Source organism: Trichosurus vulpecula, chromosome 1, assembly GCF_011100635.1.
Source record: "Trichosurus vulpecula isolate mTriVul1 chromosome 1, mTriVul1.pri, whole genome shotgun sequence".
NCBI classification, from domain to species: domain Eukaryota; kingdom Metazoa; phylum Chordata; class Mammalia; order Diprotodontia; family Phalangeridae; genus Trichosurus; species Trichosurus vulpecula.
In genome coordinates this window covers 312774584-312794961 of record NC_050573.1, presented here as the reverse complement: position 1 = coordinate 312794961, position 20378 = coordinate 312774584, and the positions used below count along the sequence as shown (strand labels likewise).

Below are 20378 nucleotides of genomic sequence, written 5' to 3'. Positions count from 1 at the left end.
CCGTGAGCCAGCGGCTTCCCCAGGGACGGGGGACAGCGCGTCCCCGAACAGACAGCCGCAAACCAGGTTCCATTCATGGGCCTCGCTTCTTACCTGCAGGGAGCTGCCGGGGCAGCCGGGTGGCGGGAGCGGGGGTCGGGGGGCGAAGCCGCGGCTCTGCGAACGCTAGCCACCGCTACTGCAGCCGCCACCAAGAGGGAAAACAGGGAGGAGCCCAGACAGCTGAGGCTGCGGCAGCCGAGTCTGCACCACCGGAACCGGAAGCCAGGGAGTAAAGGGCAGGACTGCGGCGCGCCAGGCAGCCCTGCGAAAGGCGCATGCGCTCCAGCTTCACTCCGAAATTGGTAAAGGAGAGTTTTGCGTCCGGAAGAACAAAGTCTAGAAGATGCAATCAACGCTGTGCGTCCCTCACGGGGCGGGGCGATCCAAACCCTCCATTCCTCCCTCCACATCCGGGTGAAAGCTAGTATTTCCGCTGACTGTATCTTTACTGATTGTAGGGTTTGGAGCGTTTTGTTTCCTCAGTTTCTCCCCGTAGCTCTTCTTTCACCTTCTCCGATGGAACGTTCGCAAGCCTGAGGTTCCATCTCGGAACTCTGGAGACCTTGACGTTCTGAGCGCGGATAAAAATGACTCACTCCCCAGGCGAGCTGCCGCCGCTCCGGCTCTATCCCAAGTTGCCCGTGTGGGTAGTGGAGGATCACCAAGAGGTAAAAGCTCGGCTCCCGGGTGTCGGGGCTAGGACTGAAAGAGCCAAAGGTCGGACCTTGTCACTCCTCCGACTCGATCAACTCCAGGGGCTCCCTATTGTATTTGTATCAAATACAGATGTTGTGTTAGGCGTTCAAAGCCGGCCCCTCCTTGTCTCTTCAGGCTTCTTCTACCCCACTCCCCCAGAGGCTTATCCCCTTGCTAACACTGACCCTACCCCAGGCTGGTCGGTGAACGGGACTCTCCATCTCTCGGGTCCGGGCATTTCTCTGGACGTCCCCCCCCTTGCCTGCAATGCTCCTCCTCTTCTCTGGCTTCCTTTAAGTCCCACCTAAGATCCCTCTTTGTACAGGAAGCCTTCCTCAACCCCTCTTAATTCTAGAGCCTTCCCTCTCATTTATTTGCCATTTGTCCTGTACATACCGTGTGTGTATGTATTTTTTTGCATGTTGTTCTCTTCCGTTAGAATGTAAGCTCCTTGTGGGCAGAACTTATCTTTTGTGTCTTTTTGTATCATCCTCCGCGCTTAGCACAATGCCTGAGTAAGAACTGTTAATTGATTGTTCTGTGGTATTAATGTTTTAAAGGACTACTCACATTACCTTTATTTGAGATTTGTAGGGATTCCTTGTTAGAGTAATGGAGTTAGGTATAGAATAATGAATAGAGAACGTTCATCAGAGTCAAGAATGAACCAAACATTTATTAAGTCTGCTGTGTACCCGGTATTGGGCTCAGATTCAAAGCCAGGCCAAACAGTCTAGGTGCTAATGGGGGAGATAGCATGCAAACAATAAACAAAATATAGTTGGGGTTATTACAGAATTGTCCTGGGGTACATTGACCGAGTAATGCCAGTAAGTAGCCAAGGTCAAAATTGCAGTTTATTCCCTTACAGTGAGACCCAATATCAGAAGTCCATGAACGTGTGTCAAGAGGAGGCCCTTTACCTTAGTCTAGTACAAAAGGAAGGAATGTATCCTTCTTAGCAGTCATTCCAGTCAATCAGCAAACATTTATTAAGATTCAAGTCGGAGAGTGATGTGCAAGACTGAAGAGAGGTCTGGGAGAATGAGGATTGAGAAAAGACCAGTGGATTTTGCAACTAAGAGATCATTAGTAACTTTGGAGTAAGTTTGGATAGAATGATAAGGGATTAAGAGAAAGTGGAGGCACCTGTTGTGCACCACCTTTTCATTCCCAGTAGTTGAAAGAAAAAGGGCAGACTCTCTGCTCTGTATTTGGATCTTGATCTCAGGTTGAGTGTAGCAACGAGTAGGACTGTGCTATTAAACTTGCAAAAACTATTATTCATTCATTCTTTTAAAAGTCTAATTCACATAATAAATTTTTTTGATTTTACCTGTGCAGCAGATGACAGTCACCACCCTAGATCTGTAACTAATATTTTTAGGAAGCCTTACCCTTAAGTCATTAGGATCTATATATCCTAGAGAGATAATTGTGAGAAGTTAGTTAATGAGGGTTCCAGGGGGAGTGGAGGAAAGAGTCAGAACGTAAGATCTTTCATTCTGTACACAGAATCATAGAATTTTAGAGCTAAAGAAAGACCTTAGAGATAAACCATTTCAACACCTTTATTTTAAAAATGAGGAAACTTAAGTCCCAAAGAAGTTAAGCAGTCCTTTTAGATCACACAAGTAGTTGTTGCTAGAGACACGACTAGAATGAAAGTGCACTGACTAGAAATAGCAACTTGGATATCATCAACGATAAGTAATTCCGTATCATTCCCGTTTAAAATTTATCTTTGTGCTGTTAAAGTTTTGTAAGTCTGCAGTAATATATATTTATGGGGTTTTTTCCCTCAAAGCCAATTCAGTGCATTTATTCTTCAATTTATCTCTTACAGGTCTTGCCTTTTATATACCGAGCTATTGGCTCAAAACATCTTCCTGCCAGTAACATAACCTTTGTTCATTTTGATTCACATCCTGACCTCCTTATTCCGGTCAATATGCCAGCAGATACTGTGTTTGACAAGGAAGCTCTCTTTGGGTAATGTATATTCATTATTAGTCATTTCTTATGCATTTGAAATTTAGTTTTTTCTATAGATATTCAATAACTAAGAAAGTAGAATTGTCTGTAAGTTTAATTTGCCCTGAGTCAAATCAGACCACAGCATATGTTTTTGGTTTCGTTTTTTTTCTTTGCTTTGAATTACAAAACTCATAGGAGCGGAGTAAAAGCTTGAACAGATAACTTTCTGTGCTATTTGAAATGCACTATGTTTTGCTGAAAAGTGGTTACAGTCTTTTTTAGTTTTAGATTTATTGTGCCTTTTGTTTTTATACCTCATTTTCTCTCTGCGTTTCCTCCCTATCTTCCATGAAGCCTCCTTTGTTAAAAAGAAACACATGCAGGCAAAACCAAACATATAAGACTATATCTGATATTATGTGCTATATGCTACTTCTGCTTACCCCACTGCTTTACTGAGAGAATGAAGAGATGTTTTGTTATCAGTGCTCAATTCAATGAGATTGAACGTTACAATTTAGCAGAGTTCCTGATTGATTAAATGACAAACCAAGATTCGAGAGAACCAGGGTTGAACAATGCTACCCACTTCCTGACAGAAAGTTGATGGACTTAAAATGCAGAATAAGACATTTTGGACATGGCCATTGTGGATGTTTGTTTTCTTTGACTATACACATTTGTTACAAATTTATTTTTTTCTTTTTGCTTTCTTAATAGGGACACAGAGAGAAAATAAGTGCTTATTTAATTTTTTTTTAAGCAAAGCAATCTTTTCAACTGCTTTTTAGTGTTTTCATAATGTATATAAAATACTTTGCAAACCTTAAAGCTGCTGTTATAATTCAATTTATTATTTTTATTATTATTCTATTTCTTTCACTCTGCCATAGTCCATGTAACCCTTTCTGTGTTTTTTCTAATTCCTCGTGTTTGTCATTTTTCAACATCAAATTATATTCTGTTATAGTAACATAACACAATTTGTTCAGTCACTCCCCAAGACATGGGCATCCACTTTGTTTTAAGGTTTGGGGGCATTATAATTCAGCTGCGGCTTTTCCTCTCTTTGACTTGTTTGGGGTGTATACCCTATTGTATAGCTCTAGGTCATAGGTCATGGACAATTTGAGAAGTTTTCTTACGTAAATTCAATTTTGATCCTTATTTTCTGAATTAGAGAATCTTATTTGGAAGAGGCCTCAAAGGCCATAACTCTTCACTTGAAACCTAAATCTCCCTTAAAACATCCTCAGAATATGACAGAATATGTCACAACAGGTTTGTAGGAAAAAGAATGAAACTATTCATCATAAATAATGTACCTTATTACCTCAGTGCATATGTGAGCTTAAATATTGTTGCAAGTTGGAATCAATCCATTCCATCTCATCATCTGCCTCTTGCCAATAGTCTTCAAAGATCCCCCATGGAGAATTAATCAAGTGTGCTTTGGGCTTTCTAGGTTTTTGTATATTTCTGTGGTACCAGTAGAACACTGACTGATCTGTTATCCTTCCTTTCATCTACTTATCCATTCACTTCCTTTTCTGATCATGTATTTCCTGATTATCTCATATCACAGGGGTCAAACTCAAATAGAAACAGATCTCTACAGCCACATATTTACTTAGAAAACCACAAATTGACATTATTATTATGTCTTTTATTTGTTGTTGATGTATAGAAATGCTGTTTATTTTCATGTATGTATTTTGTATTCTGCTCCTTTATCAAAGCTATTAGTTGTCTCCATTTCTTTGCTTTATAAGATTGTCCAAGGAAACCATCATGTTGTCTGCAAATAGGGATTTGTTTTGTCTCTTCTTCACCTATGCCTATGCCTTTAGTTTCTTTCTCTTCTCTTACTGTTAGGGCTGACATTTGTAGGATTATTATCATATAACAGTGGGGAAAGGCTCATTCTTCCTTTACTCCTGTATTTATTGGGGAAGCTTCTAGTGTTTCCCCATTGCACATAATGCTAACTTTTGGTCAGAAACACACACACACTCACTCACACACTCAATCAATCAGTCATTTAAATGTGGTTCTTCCCTATATGTATTCTGTTTCATCTACCGATAGAATCAAGTAGTTTGTGATGTTTTTGTTTTTGTCTAGACCTGTGATTTCATTGGTATTTTGAATTCCTGGTGAGGCAGCTGCCTTCACACTTCTCTTCCCCACCCCAACCTGTGCATAGAGGTCCCTACTTTGTGCTTGTAGCATTAGAGAATTGCCTCAGTGACTGAGAGATTAAGTGACTTTCCTAAGGTCATTAAAACTATGTTAGATAGCACTTGAATACAGGTCTTCCTGAATCTGATGCCTGCTCTTTATCCCCTGAGCCACATCACTCTGTTTTTAAAATAATTGTTGATTGTTTTCCTAATGTTGAATTATCCTTGTGTCTCTGACACAAGTCCAGCTTCATTCTGCTGAAATTTTATTCAACGTTTTTCTGTGACTATAGATTTTCTTTTCTTTTTACTTTTACAAAAGACCACTTACAGTTTCCCACCACCATGCTCTTTTTTTTGGATGAGTATCGATCTTTAGGGAAGTACCATAATTCTTTCATTTTCATTCTTTTCAGTAGCAGTTTTCCATAGTTTGGAATTTTAAAGTAAACTAAGCAAATATTGATAAAAGTATGTGTTTCCATAACTAGTTCTAGCATATCAACTATGTAAAGAGTACTTCCTAGATTTAAATGAAAATTTTTGTACTTTATAACTTAAATGTTTCTTCTTTGATTTCTTTTCTAGGGAACTGAGTATTGAGAACTGGATTATGCCTGTAGTTTACGCAGGTCATTTTTCTCATGTAATATGGCTCCACCCATCATGGGCTCAGCAAATCAAGGAGGGCAGACATTGTTTTTTAGTGGGCAAAGATACCTCTACTACAACTATCAGGTAACATCATTTCTGTAGGTATGAAAAGGGTTGCATGCTTCATATGGCTTTTAGTCATAACTAAATAGGATAATGAGCTATTACTCATGTTTTTGTAGCCTTGGAAAGCTTAGAGAGTACCCTCCTCTCAACAGTTCTGTGATGTAACTAATATCTTCTTTCACAGATGAGAATACCAGGGGTTAGATAGGTACAGTTGTCTTGCCCTGAGCCAAACAGCTAGTAATTGTCAGACCTGGTATTTGAATCCAGATTTTCTCTTATAAATCCAGTATCTCTTTGCCACCCAAATGTACTTTCACACATGCACACAGTACTTTTATATTTTGCCCTTAAATTTAAGTTGAAGTTTAAATCTTTAAAATAAAACTTTGTTCTAAAAATAGAACTCTGAATTCTAATCTTGTTTCATCTGATGAGTGACTTCATTAATTCAGTTTAATTCTTTGGCAAGCAGTGTTCCTTTAGGCATTCGATTAAATGATACAAAATCTATTATAGTGTATGTAACAGAATATAGATCTTTTTTTTCTTATTTCATTTTCTCTTTCAAATGTTTTCTCATTTCATCTCACTGATAACTCACATTTATCTAGTGCTTTTCAGTTAAAAACTAGTTTTTTCTCACACTGTGAGAGGTAGTACAAAATATTATTATCCCATTTTACCTATGAGGAAATTGAGGCTTAGAGGGATTAAATGTTAGAAGCCAGGTCTTGTGACTCCCATTTCATCATTCTTTTCTGAAACCACTGCCAGTATTAAATGTTTTCTGTTTGCTGATTTTTATTTTAATGGGTAAATTTTGGTGAATTTTTGCTTTCAGGATTCCACTGTACTAGGCTGCCTTTCCAAATTTTATGTGAGAGTTCTTTTAGAACATTTTTAGAACGTTTAAGAGTATGCTAGTCTAGGGGCAGCTAGATGGCACAGTGAGTAGAGCACCAGCCCTGGAGTCAGGAGGACCTGAATTCAAATGTGGCCTCACACACTTAACATATTTACTAACTGTGTGACCTTGGGCAGGTCACTTAATCCCAATTGCCTTGCCTTCCACTCTCAAAAAAAAAAAAGAACATGCTAGTCTAGTTTTCAGTCAGTGTAAAACTTTTTTATTGTAAAAGAACACACACAAAAAGGAATGTGTCGATGTTTTTCCCTTTCTGCTATGCTATTTTGCATGCTATTTTGTCATCAACAATCAAGTGGCTAAATATGCTGTTTTAGGTAAAATTAGGTCCTTATCTCACAGATCAACTTACTAAATGAAGGTAATTTTTTTCCACTTGTATTTAACTATTCCAGCCATTTTCATAAGTTACTAACACTGTACCATTAGATTTTTCATCCTAGGATCACATATTTAGAGCTGAAGTGGCCCTTCAAGTTCATTAATTATAAACAATTTAGAGGTCTAAAGTACATAATAAATCACATCTATCATAGCATGGGTTACACACAATTAGTTTACATGTGTACACCAGTACAACAAATTTTGCCTTATATCTTATATTACCAGTATAATACTTTTAGAGTGTCAAAACGTTTATTAAATGACTGTGTTACAACTAGATAAAATACTTTAAGCCATTAAAATACTGCTTTTTATATCACAAAATGTAAATTGTACTGGAAGTATTTTTATATACACAATAAAAATTATTTATTTTCAAGTTATATGTAGGACAACTTATAGAACTAATATTGTAAAATGTGAGACTGACCTGATATCTAACAGGTTTAATAAAAATGAAATATGATTTTATTGCTAGAGTGCAAGACTTGGAAACAGGCAGACCCTAGGCTTGAATTCTACCTCTGAACTGACAATTACTATCTTGAGCATAATGGACAAGTCACTTAACTTTTCTGAACCTCTGGCAGTTCACTTAATTCTTTATGTTATACACAGCTTGTGATCTGCTTCCTCAAATTGAATTATCACACTAATGAAATCACAAGCCCTTGATGTATTGACATGATTTTCTGCTCCTGTAAGCAGTTAAGCTAGATGTTCAGCAGAGGCTTTGGGGGGGAAATAGTATTAGCTGTTCTTACAAAATCACCAAATCTACTAGCTAAAAGGCATCTCAGAGATTGCCTAGCCCAAGTTTTTCATCTTGCAGGTTCTATTCTTTGTTGACCTTGGAGAGAAAATATATGTGCTACTTAGTATAGTCAATGAAATTTGGCTAAATTGAAGAAAATGAATTTCACACAGACACAGAATGTTAGAGGTAGAAGAGAACCTGAGATCTCATCTAATCCACAGGTTGCACAGATAGTAATTGTCTGGCCAGATTCACATTCTAACTCCTGCCTTCTTTCCACTGCTGCCTTTCCAAATTTTAAGTGAGAGTGGCACCGTTGTATTTTAAAATATTCTCTTTTAGAACACTTAAGAATATGCTAGTCCAGTTTTCAGTTAGTGTGGAAATTTTACTTCCTATTTAGACTGTAAAGGATGCTTTTATGTATGTTTTCTCATCAAGTAATTTAAAGATTTTTATCCATTTGTGTTCTTTTTTTATTTAACTTTTTTTAATTTGATGAACTATGCTATAGAAAAAGGAGATTCTGGTCATTAAAGGACCTAATTTAAAGTCCTGTCAAAGAGAAAAGTAAATAAAAGGTAATGTTTTACTCGAATAAGAGTTGTTCTAGGAAAGCATTTGGTTATGCTGATTAGTTGATGCTTGTCTTGTTTTTTAAAAACTTAAGAACATAGTGATATTTCCAAGGTAACACACCTACCACTCATGTTCATGTGATTCAGTAAGGTAGCTTTCCATTTTAAGTATTATAAAGGTAAATATTTTTTAAAAATCCATTCTCAGTTTTTAAAAACTTGAAAACTCTAGGTTTTATATAAGGTATTTCTTTATAAGTTATGAAAATTTCTTCTCTAAATTTAGCTTTTCCATCATGTTTTAGGTGTCTCCTGTTCCTACCATGCACACTGAAATTTTAGCATATTTTCCCATTTTTGACTTTTGCAAATTGTTTTCCCATGATTCAGGGTTACAAGTACAGATCATTACTTCTTGAGTGATGGTCTTTATGTCTCTGAAGACCAGCTGGAGAATCCAAAGCCTTTAGAGTTGGACGTAATTCTGGTAAATCCTTCCCAACTGGTCAGCAGTCAAGAGGAAAATGGAGCAGTGCCTTCTGCTAAGAGGCTGAAGCTAGCTGCAGAAGAGTCACAAAGCACTGCATTGACAAACTCTTCCTCTTCAGAAGGACTTTGTCCAACCCAAAAAGCAGAAGGGATGGAAAAGGAGTCACAGTTGGCTCCCCAAACTTGCACAGCGCCAGCAATTTCAAGCTATTTTGAAACTCAGGACTGCCAAACTAGAGCCAGTGCTAGGGAGATTCTCCAGATTGTGAAGAAAGGAGATGCCTTTGTTTTAGATATTGACTTAGATTTTTTTTCAGTCAAGAATCCCTTCAAAGAAATGTTCTCTCAGGTAAATATACTAATGTGGGTGACTAAAGACATACAGGCTATAGGGTGGGAAGTAGGTTTGCATTTTTCAAAGAGTCTCTTTCTCATAATCTAAAGATGTCTTCTTAGGTTCATGTGTCGTTGTCCGTCACTAACCCAACCCAAGGAGAAACTAACTACCTAGAAGCATGTGATTGTTAGGCTGCTTTATCACATCACAGAAGCAAGGCAGAATGCGTTCTGGTTAAGATTAGGATGCAAGAATCCAAGGCATAACTGCATTTATGACATTATCATGATAACAGTGACATTGTCCAATCAAATGGGCTAATGTTCCATGCCTCTTATTTACTTTTAACTGCTACTCTAGACTTTTATTTGTAAGCACCTACATTGGAAAAGTATTACCCTTAAAGTGAGTGAAGCCATTAAATTTTAGTAAGTTTTTTAAAGGATTGCATATTGTTCGTATCTCACTTAGAATTTAAATTGGGTAGGGGGGTGGGAATTGAAGTTTAATCTAAAACTTTGATCATCAGAAACCAAAAATACTCAAATATCAAATCTCCATTTTGCTGCCTTTACACCATGGATATAGATAGGAAGCAATTATGAGTCATTTAGATGACAGAGCACTCTCATGTAACATTAAAGGTCACTAAGATTTTGTAATGTAGGCTATATTCAGTGTTTGTCTAATATCCATCATCCTGATTTTCCCCTTCTTGCTGTAGAGCACAGTGTATCATGCCCTCTGGAACTACAAAAGGGAGAAAATTTTCTATCTACAGCTCTCCCCATTTCTCTACTGGAACGAGACGTATGTTGTGTTCAAGTGGAGAATCATTCACCTGGAGCCAATGGCCTCCATGACCAGCAGCTATCAGAAATTACTAAGTAGCGATCAGAACTCCTTAAAAAGCTGTCATAGTAGAGAATGCTTGGACGTGTATTCTAAGGCCCTTTCTGCTGCCCATGTTCCCAAGTGGGATTATGGTGCCACATACGCTCTGCTGTGTAATTGGTGCGGTCTAGCAGCCTTGCACATGAGCACGTATTGGGAGGACTTTTTCTCCCTTGAAGTCTTGTATAAAACTGCAGTAGACTTCAATCCCTGTATGTATAGGAGCTCACTGACTGAAATACATTCTATACTCTGGTGCTTTTTCTTCCAAGATTTCTTATATGCTCCCAGAAGTTTGGCCTGGTATATGGAAAATCTCTATATCATGAATAAGTATCTTGTTTAAAATATTTATATTGTAAAATTTATGAACAGTTAAAAATAAGTGATTTTTCTCATATGCTTCAGAGTAATACTGGCTTTTATTACTCTATAGACTTCAGGGAATATTTGTACATAACTTATTTATATTCATTGTTCCAATAATAATCATTTGTGAAGAATCCCTGAAAAGGATAGGACCATTCAGTGTGAAAATCTGAACATCACTTCTCATCTGACTTTTCCAGAATAACCTTTAAAGAGTTATCCAAGGAGTTTTTCTAAGAGACACAGACTCTGTTAAACTGTTTTACACTTTAAAATGATCTTTGAAACTATTAAGCTTTTTTTCCCCCTGGGGTCTTGTTTTGTCTTCCAGGAAGAATACAAGCTCTTACAAGAACTATACAGTTTTAAAAAGCCAGATGCAGACCTGACAGAGGTATGCTAGTTTTATTTGGGGGAGGGGGATGGATTTAAAAAAAACCTCTTTAAGACCCTGTGTTGTGAATGACTGGCAGCTTATTAAAGTGGCAACTTCCTAGGGACTGCCCACATTCTTTTGTTATTCATTTAAACAAGTCATTCTCACTTAGAGTTTAGAAATCCTTTCCCTTTCTTTCCTTTCTTGTGGAACTGAAATTTTCATTGTAATGGTATTTTCTTTGAATTCTGAAATCAGTTACACTCCATTCTTAAAGGAGGGCTTGGTAGACTGTGTGGAAAGTCGGGTTCATCAGCTGGAAGATTTAGAAGCTGCTTTTGCAGACTTGTGTGATGGTGATGATGAAGAAACAGTACAGAGATGGGCTTCAAATCCTGGGTGAGAATCAAGGTGTGGGGGGTTCTTTTTTGCTCCTGGCATCCTCTAGAGAACTTTTTTTCATGTTGCTTGTATGTACCATTAGCCTGGTTTAACAAAATAAAACTTGTTGTTATAACTGTGTAAAAGGTAGCATTTTTCTACAACTAGAAAAAGGAATTGTTTCTTGCTGAGGGAACTACATTTTGAAAGATGTAGAGCAGGGCCTCCCCAGCAGTCCTGTGCTGACAAAGTCCTCACCCACCCAAACATCTTGTTAAATTCATAAAGCACCACCCCTGGAGTCAGGAGGACCTGAGTTCAAATTTGGCTTCAGACACTTGACACACTTCCTAGCTGTGTGACCTTGGGCAAGTCACTTAACCCCTGCCTACCTCCCTCAAAAAAAATTCATAGATTAAAAAAGGAGCCATTCTAAAGTGTGTCATCCGTGTAAGGGGAAAATTTTCATCTCTGTTCGTATCAGCACTATTTCAAGCTAGCATCACAAAACTACTGATTATTTTTCTTTAAGCACCTTAGAAGAAAACTCAAAATATAAAAAAAATTACCGCATGTTAAATGTTGATGACTTACTTGTAGCTCTGTTACTGTCATCATCAGCATCTTTATTATGTATCCTCTGTTCTCAGTGAACTGAGAAATATATTCTTTCACATTTTGTGGAAGTAAATAAAGGGACCCCCAACATATTGTTTACAGTTCACTTGTTTGAGATCTAGATTCTTAACCTTTCTCATGTAGTTTTTATGTAACGTATAATAGTCACCTCAGCATGTATCCTCTTTACACACAAGCATACCCAAGTGCTTCCAAGATTAAAAGTGGGGAGAGGGGAGTCTTTGCTCAGTCCCCAGGGTAGCATATTCTCCAGACTCTCTTGCCAGTTAGGCAAAGGAGCTATTAGAGGAGGCGTAGATGATTCATAGCTCCAAGGATGCCCAGTGACCCAAAATGACAAAAGAAGGGGATAGGTGGGACAGTTGCCATTGTAGCTTCTGTGTCAGAAATTTAGAGGAGAATTAGTTCGGGAGGGCTGGCAATATAGATTTGACAGTCATTGCATAAAACTGGTTGAGTGAGACCTGATGGGTCACCAAGATGGTGGAGTGAAGGTGCACACGCTTAATGGGGCTGGAGGAAAAGCGTGATCAAAGGCTCAGAGAGAGAGGAAGAAAAATAAGAAAGTGCAAAATTATGGAAGCCAAGGAAGAAGAAACTGTCAAAGAGAGAGTGTGGTCAGCAGTGTCAAAAGCTGAGAAAAGGTTAGGAAAGTTGAGGAGCAAGAAAAAGGTTAACATTTATAGTAGTTAAGAGATTGTCAGTAATCTTGGAAAGAAGAGTATTAGTCTGTTGATGGGATTTGGAGCCATATTACAAGGGATCAAGAGATAATTAGGTGAGGATGAGGATGGATGCAGGTGTAACTGGCTTTTTCTAGAAGTTTGGCTGCGAATGGGGAGAGAGTGATAGGACAGTGTCTTGAAGGAGAGGCAGGGGCAATTGAAACATTTTGTAGGTAGCAGGGAAGAAGCTGGTAAATGAGAAAGAGAAGGAATAAAAGAAAAAAGTTGGTAAGAGGAAATGAGATGCAGGACATAGGCGGAAGAGTTGCTTTGGCATCAGACTGAAGTAAAAGAAAACGAAGAGGTTCTGGATCCCTAGGCTCGGGGCTCCTTTACGAACCATAATGAACTTTAGGGTTAATTTGACATTTACTCCTTGTCATTTTCTTGGACAGAGGAGGTTCAAAGATTCAGTAACAGATTGTGTAATGGATTAGAAGATATATCTTCTCCTTGTTGAATTTTAAAACATGATTTCTATTACATATTAAAAGTCTAAGACCTGATGATCTCATGTTTATATTTACTAAGCCTTTAGTTGCTCGATTGTTTGGAGAATGGGGGAGTAGTCTGACTTTCCTTCAGCATAGCCTAGCTGAAAAGAGCCCTGAATTTAAAATCAAAAAACCTGGTTAGATTGAGCTGTGCTAATTATTATCCAGGCACTCTTAGTTAAGCCAGCTGTCCTCCCTGGGTTTCATTTTCCTCTGCTATAAAATTAGGAGATTGGACTAAATGACCTTTAAGGGCCTTTCTAGATCTAAATTCTATGATCCTGCGGAATCTACATCAATTTCCATTAAGTTGGTATAAATGAAACCGCCAGTTGAACAGCATTTTGCCATATAGTTTTCCAAACGAGCATACTCTCTCTACTCTGTACTGTGTACTTTCTATACTCTGTACTCTGTCATGGTCACATCACATTTGGAATACATTATTCTGGATGCCATGTTGTAGGTAATCAAAACATTGATAAACTGGAAAATTTTCAGGAGAGCAACCAGGATAGTGAAGGGCCTTGAGTTTACATGATTTGAGGATACAATTGAAGAGACTAGGGATGTTTAGCCTGGAGTAAAGGAGATTATAATAACTGTCTTCAAGTATTTGAAAGGCTGTGCCATTGAAAAGGGATTATGTTTGTTTGATTTGACCCCAGAGAGCTGATGTAAGAGCCACGGGGTAGAAATTGCAAAGAGGCAAATTTAGATCTGATGGAAGAAAACACTTCATTATTTAGAAACATCCATAAATGGAATAAGCTGCCTTTAGAAGCAACAGTTCCTTTCCTTGTGTGAGCCCTTGTCTTTTGCAGATATAGGTTGGACTGCAATGGCCTCTTAAGGACTTAGATTCTAACTGCAAAGATATTGAAATTTTCTTTTTTTTTTTTCCTTTTTTAATGTACAACTTCATTTATTTGATGATAGGTTTTTATAGTTAATTTATTTTTAGTTTTCAGCATTCACATGTATAAGATTTTGAATTTTACATTTTCTCCCTTCTCCTCCTCTCTCCCCAAGATGTGCAATCTGATATAGGCTCTACTTATACATTCATATTAAATATTTTGTCATTAGTCATGATGTAAAGAAGAATTAGAACTAATGGGAGGAACCATGAGAAAGAAGAAACAAAACAAAAAAAAAAAAACAAAAGAAAAGGAGAGCAAATAGTATGCTTCTATCTGCATTCAGATTCCAGAGTTCTTTCTCTGGATGTGGATAGCATTTTCCATTGCGAGTCTTTTGGAGTTGTCTTAGATCCTTTCATCACTGAGAAGAACTAATTCTATCAGTCAGTCATTGCAAAATTTGGCTGTTACTATGTACAGTGTTCTCCTGGTTCTGCTCATTTCACTCAGCATCAGAGTATATGTCTTTCCAAGTTGTTCTGATGTTTGCCTGCTCATCATTTCTTATAGCACAATAGTATTCCATGACATTCATATACCACAACTTTTTCAGCCATTCCTCAATTGATAGACATTCCCTCAATTTCCAATTCTTGGGCACCACAAAAAGAACTGCTATAAATATTTTTGTATATGTGGGTCCTTTTCCTGTTTTTATGATCTTTTTGGGATACAGACCTAAAAGTGGTAGATCAAAGGGTTTTGCAGTTTTATAGCCCTTTGGGCATAGTTCCAAATTGCCCTCTAGAATGGTTGGATCAGTTCACAACTCCACGAACAATGAATTAGTGTTCCAGTTTTCCCACATCTTCAGCATTTATCATTTTCCTGTTTTGTCATGTTAGCCAATTGGATAGGTGAGATGTGATACCTCAGGGTTGTTTTGATTTGCATTTCTCTAATCAATACTGATTTAGAGCATTTTTTCATGTGACTAGATAGCTTTAATTTCTTTTTCTGAAAACTGCCTATTCATATCCTTTGACCATTTATTAATTGGGAAATGACTTATATATTTATAAGCTAGACTCAGTTCTCTATATATTTTGGAAATGAGGCCTTTATCAGAGACACTGACTATAAAAATTTTTTCCCAATTTTCTGTTTCCCTCCTAATCTTGGTTGCATTGGCTTTGTTTGTGTAAAACCTTTTCAATTTAATGTAATCGAAAATTTCATAATGTTCTTTATCTCTTTTTTGGTTATAAATTCTTTCATTCTCCATAAACCTGACAGGTAAACTATTCTTTGTTCTTCTAGTTTGCTTATAGGATCAGTCTTTATATCTAAAACGTTTACCTATCTTGACTTTATCTTGGTATAGTGTTTTAAGATGTTGGTCTATGCCTAGTTTCTGCCATAATATCTTCCAGTTTTCCCAGCAGTTTTTTTTAAATAGTAAGTTCTTATCCCACATATTGTAATTTTCTAAAAGTGTTATTTTGGATGCAGAAATTGAGGGTATAAAGAAGAGAAAAATCCAGGATGTGAAGTTGAAGTATTGGTAATGAAATTCCCAAATGCTAGAATTGTTTCTAGATGAAGTAAAGTGAAGAGGAGTGGGGTATTTACCACTGTTACTACCATACTCCATTTTCCTTTTAGAGGCTAGGAGGGATTATCAAATAGATTTATTAAATTAAATGATTAAGTTTTTCACTGTGGTTTTTTACCTTTTGAGAATTTTTCTTGTTAAAAAAAAAAGGCTGTCCCTCTAGAGAGAGAATTTTTTTAGGATTTCACTGAATTTAAATTGTCATTTTAAAATATATTAGGAAACCTGTGTTTATTTTTCCTTTTAATCACATTTGTTGTGGATAAAAATCATTTTTAAAGGTACAATGGAAGGTTAGCTTAAAAGGATGAGAAGTATAATTCTTCACCTTTCCATATATTCTGTGGTCTTAAGGTATTAAATAGAGAACAGTTTCTTAAGTTTAAACATAATAAAAAGATATTAACAGCTTTTTTTCCTTCATGCTACCAGCATGTTATAAAATGGTCCTAATTTAAAATTGTAAGTAGAATTTGTCTTTTCCTATTGTGATTTATTAAGATATGTATGGTGGTTGTGTACTTATGGGTTTTTTTTGGGGGGGGTCGGGTGTGCTTTTTTTTTTCCCAGAATGGGGTCCTTAATTCCACTTGTTCAGAGTTTGAAAAACCGGACAGAAACACCAGACTATGAGATGGTAAATACTTTCAATTGAGAAACATAAATTAGCTTTTTATAAAGCATTTGCTTGGTGGGGAGGGAAGGGAGAGGGAGCTGGAGAGGGGAGATTGCCTCTTTATCAAATGATTCACTGGCTTCTCTGCCTTTGAAGTATGGATAAATTATTGAGAGATAGAAATGAATTTAAAAGAATTAAAAATTATTGAGAAATAAAAAAATCTCTAATTCTACTCCATTAATCAGAAAATTTTCCATAATCAATATTTGGGTTGTTCATAATTTTTATATGATATAGCAATATAATACGTTTAGCTTTGCATATCCTCCCAATGTGTTGGGGATGCCTATACCACATTTTTGTTTGTTTGTAGAAAGTTTTTCACTATAATGGCAGGAAAAAAGGAGGTGACTACTAGTAGGCATCCTTTTTCACAAGCCAGTATTCTAAGCAATGACATAAGAAAAAGAGGCAGTGTCATTGGTAAACAGTTATCCTCCTCTTTCTTGTTGCCCCTGCCAATAAACTTCAGTTGGTCTACCTGGTTTGAATCACAGCTCAAAATGTGATGTCATTGGCTAGACTTGGGCTAATAAAAGCTTCTACTCTTTAAAGTAGAGATTATTGCACACAGAATCAAACAGCTTGATTGAGCCTTTAATATAACATTCTTAAGATTTAGGAGTTTATTTTTTATCTTCATATTCACATGTTTTGGTAGGACTTGGTAGGTTTGAGGTCTTTTGGTGTAGTGAGTAGAGTTCAGGACTTGGAGTCAGGTAGGCTTGGGTTCAAATCCTGTCTCAAACTTTTTACTAGCTGTGTGATCCTGGGCTAATCACTTCATCTCTGCTTCAATTTCCTCATTATAAAATTATAAAATAATAAAAAATGAAAATGTACTGCTGTTAACAAAATTCCTGTCCCCTCAATGCAAAGACTTCAGTGAATATAAAATTGTTTGAAAGCAGACAGTCCTACCTCTCTCCTTTGCAGATAGGGGAATTCAGAATATGGAACATTGCATATGCTCTAAAACTCAGTTGATGTGTTGGTTAGTTTTGTGAACCATTTTTTAAGTTTTAATATAACAGTGCTAAAGAAAAAAAGGTTTAATATTTGAAAAGCTATCTTTATAAAGGCTTTTTTTTTAATGTCAGGTCCATCAGGCTGGTCTGACCTGTGATTATTCTGAACTTCCTCACCATATCAGCACTGAGCAAGAAATTGAGTGTCTTGTACAGTCTCTAAAGTATTTACTTAAAAACTTACCAAAGCCTACTCTTGTGACCATTGCCCGGTAAGACTCACTGTTATTTTTTTCTTTTCCTGAAGATTAAATTCACAGGATTATTACCTGCTACTGTCTATGTCCATGTTCCTTATAATGACTTTTGCTTCCTTTCTATCTATATCTGTATCCTTCTATCTATTTATATACACATACATACATACTGGTTTAATTACCTAACAAATTTTGTGTGATGATGGAGGGTGAACAGAGCTAAGGCATAGCAACATTCTAGGCACCCTGATTCTTAAACTTTTTAGTCAGAAGTTTTTCAGCATTGCAAACAAACTACCTGCCCAAGTAATTTCCTTCTTTGTCCCCCTAAAAAGAAAAGCAAAACAAAAACCTTTGCTTGATTTCAGTCTTTGCTGCTCAGCCCTCTGTCATTTGTGGTCTACAGCAGGAGGGAGGCATGGGTTTATCATTAAGGCAAGGTCAGTCAGTGCTGTGATAGGTATAGGAAGATCATTGTCATAGAGGGGCTGCTTTGGTTGAGATTTTTGTGCTTTTCTTTCCACTTACTCTTTTAGTCTAGAGTAGGGCTGTCCAAAATGGGGCACACCTACAAGCATAGAAATTTACCTAAATGCTTTAGTAAACAAAGCTGAGCTATTGCAGAGCTCTCACTAAAATGGCAAATCATCTATTGTTTCAATAAAAACCTAAGGTTGGACAGCCCTGGTCTAGAGCTAAACAATGGATTTTTTTTTTTTTAGCTACCAAGTCAGTCACTAAGTAGCAAGTTGTGTTTTCCTCTGCCTAGCTTTTTTTTCCTTTGTGCTCTAGGGAAACTTAATATACTTCACCAGCTTTTCATCTAAAACTCAACCCATGAACCAGACTTTTAAAATCACTATTCTAAATATCCTTTTTTTTGGCTTTCTAAATAACATAAACCTGCAGCATATATGTTAGAATTGACAGAAGTACTCATGTCTCAGGATAAAATACATCTACCCTCCTCTCTAGTGAATTCCAGGAAGGACTGATTTATTTTTAAAATTCTAACAATGTAATCACAAAGCACAGGCAGGCTTTCATCACTGTAAAGTTCATTGGTTTTAAATAGTAAAACTTGTTAGCCTCATCCCTCTTCAACTATGTAATTTTATTCAAATTTTGGTTACAGGTCAAGTCTGGATGACTATTGTCCTCCTGAGCAAGTTGATATTATTCAAGAAAAGGTCCTTAATGTGCTTCATACTTTGTATGGAAGTCTAGACATTCACTTGGAGTATTCAACCAATTCACCTCCGGCTTGAAAGGAAAAAAGATTTCTATTCCATCTAAAAAAATGTATTAACAAATTTTCCTTAACTCTTCCATGCAACTTCTTAAAATGAATATTTTGGTTTCTTAGAAATTTTAATTGGAATTGTTTCTAATGATCTAATCTTGAGTCTCCATCTATCCAGGTTATTGAATATCAAATATGCCAATTTGTAGAGTTACTATATTACCGTATCTTTTTGTCTATCCTCTCTCTGTCCTCCGTGTCCCTTCCCAAACCAGTCCTGTTTCTCAGACCTGTAAGCTAAAGTACAATGGACCCTGCTTGCATGATTAAGAGCTAGATGGGTCCTTAGAAGTCATGTAATCCAAGTCCCTCATTTTAAAGATGAGGTAACTAACTACTGGGGACTTAGGTGGTGCAGTGGATACACTCCCAGGCCTGGAGTCAGAAAAACTCATCTATTTTCAAATCCCCAAAACAATTTTTTAGGGACCCCTGAGAATATGCAATCAAAATACACAGCTACGTATGAACTTATAGTAAAACAAGTATACTTTCCATGTGACATTAGAAAGATACCCCTCATTAAGGATCATAAGTTGGATACTCTCAAATTTGGTCTCAAGATCTCTTTTGAGTTTTTAGCTAAAGCCATGCAGGCCTAAGATTACACAGATTGGAGATCTTTGGCTGGACAACTTGATTAAGCTGCTGCAGAGATGAGTGTTTATATACTTGGTGTCTATGACAGTTCTCAATAGATCCTTTAAATCCTTGCAGTTTTTCCATTGTTGAAACAGATCAACCGGCCCTTTCAGAATCTTAAATTGGATAATACAGGGTTCCTTGTTGATGGAGGATGGGGAGTGATGGATAAATGGAAATGCCTGAATGGAATTCCCCCATTGGCTAAATTGAGTATTTGAATGTTATAAGCACAACTTTGATTATTATCACAGATCCAGTTAAGGTTACCCACTCAGTACAATGATAAAGAGCTCCTCATGTAATCATTGTAATTTTCATGTAATCATAGGCAGTCATTGAGATTTATTAACTTAGACACTAGGGCAGCTAGGTAGCAAAATGGATAGAGTTCTGGGCCAGGAGTCAGTAAGACTCATCTTTCTGAATTCAGATCTGGCCTCAGACACTTGTTAGCATGTGATCCTGGGCAAGTCATTTGATCTTATTTGCCTCAGTTTTCTGATCTATAAAATGAACTGGAGAAGGAAATAGCAAACCAAACTGGGTATCTTTGTCAAAAAAAAAAAATAAAAACACTACCAATCCAGATGGGGTCATGAAGAGTCAGACATGACTGAAAATAACTGAAAAAACCACAAATCTAGACATTAAGGATAAATATCCTAAGAGAGTATAACGATCATGAGTTCAAAGAGGCCATAAGAAAATTCAGATTCGCAGTTGATGAGAAGAACCAGTACTTAAGTACATTGCTTGTCTAATTTTTAAAGAAGATCCATACATATTTTAGTAATATGAACCATGCTCATTTGGAGGAAGAGCAGTTTTTAAAATAGCCTTCTAAAGGTTTTAAGTTCCTTAGAAGGATATGATTCTTAATGGCATAAACCCCATTGATGTTTGTAGCGCTTAATTATGTGCACACAGTGGGTATATTTGTGGAAAATAATGCAAAAATTTAAATTGAATGTGGTATCAGGTGAAGGAAGAAAAACTTGACGATTATTTTTGCCTTTCCACTGATTTTCTGAAGGCCATAGTTTATGGTTTTTCATTTGAATCATTTTTATTGTAAATAT

General features: G+C 36.9%; 2 protein-coding genes across 6 annotated transcripts in view; one reads left to right on the top strand and one right to left on the bottom strand.

Moving 5' to 3' along the window:
• Positions 1–253, bottom strand: part of DROSHA (drosha ribonuclease III) — a 112382-nt gene extending 112129 nt beyond the window's left edge. For all 5 annotated transcript variants that reach the window (XM_036754184.1, XM_036754193.1, XM_036754201.1 and 2 more), the window contains exon 1: positions 94–253. The gene's annotated coding sequence lies outside the window, so the exon portion shown is untranslated. The remainder of the gene's footprint in view (positions 1–93) is intronic.
• A 205-nt stretch (positions 254–458) lies between these two features.
• On the top strand, positions 459–19849 carry C1H5orf22 (chromosome 1 C5orf22 homolog). The gene is made up of 9 exons (XM_036741474.1): positions 459–710; positions 2585–2730; positions 5487–5636; positions 8656–9103; positions 10686–10748; positions 11008–11129; positions 16018–16084; positions 17227–17366; positions 18487–19849. Exons 1-9 carry the CDS (start codon positions 630–632, stop codon positions 18617–18619), a joined length of 1350 nt encoding a protein of 449 aa, XP_036597369.1. The 5' UTR covers positions 459–629; the 3' UTR covers positions 18620–19849.
• The last annotated feature ends 529 nt before the right edge of the window (positions 19850–20378 follow it).

Coding starts and splice junctions, on each gene's coding strand:
- C1H5orf22 (XM_036741474.1), top strand. CDS start 630: ATGACTCACTCCCCAGGCGAGCTGCCGCCGCTCCGGCTCTATCCCAAG. Junction 711..2,584: donor TAGTGGAGGATCACCAAGAG/GTAAAAGCTCGG, acceptor TATCTCTTACAG/GTCTTGCCTTTTATATACCG. Junction 2,731..5,486: donor GACAAGGAAGCTCTCTTTGG/GTAATGTATATT, acceptor TTTCTTTTCTAG/GGAACTGAGTATTGAGAACT.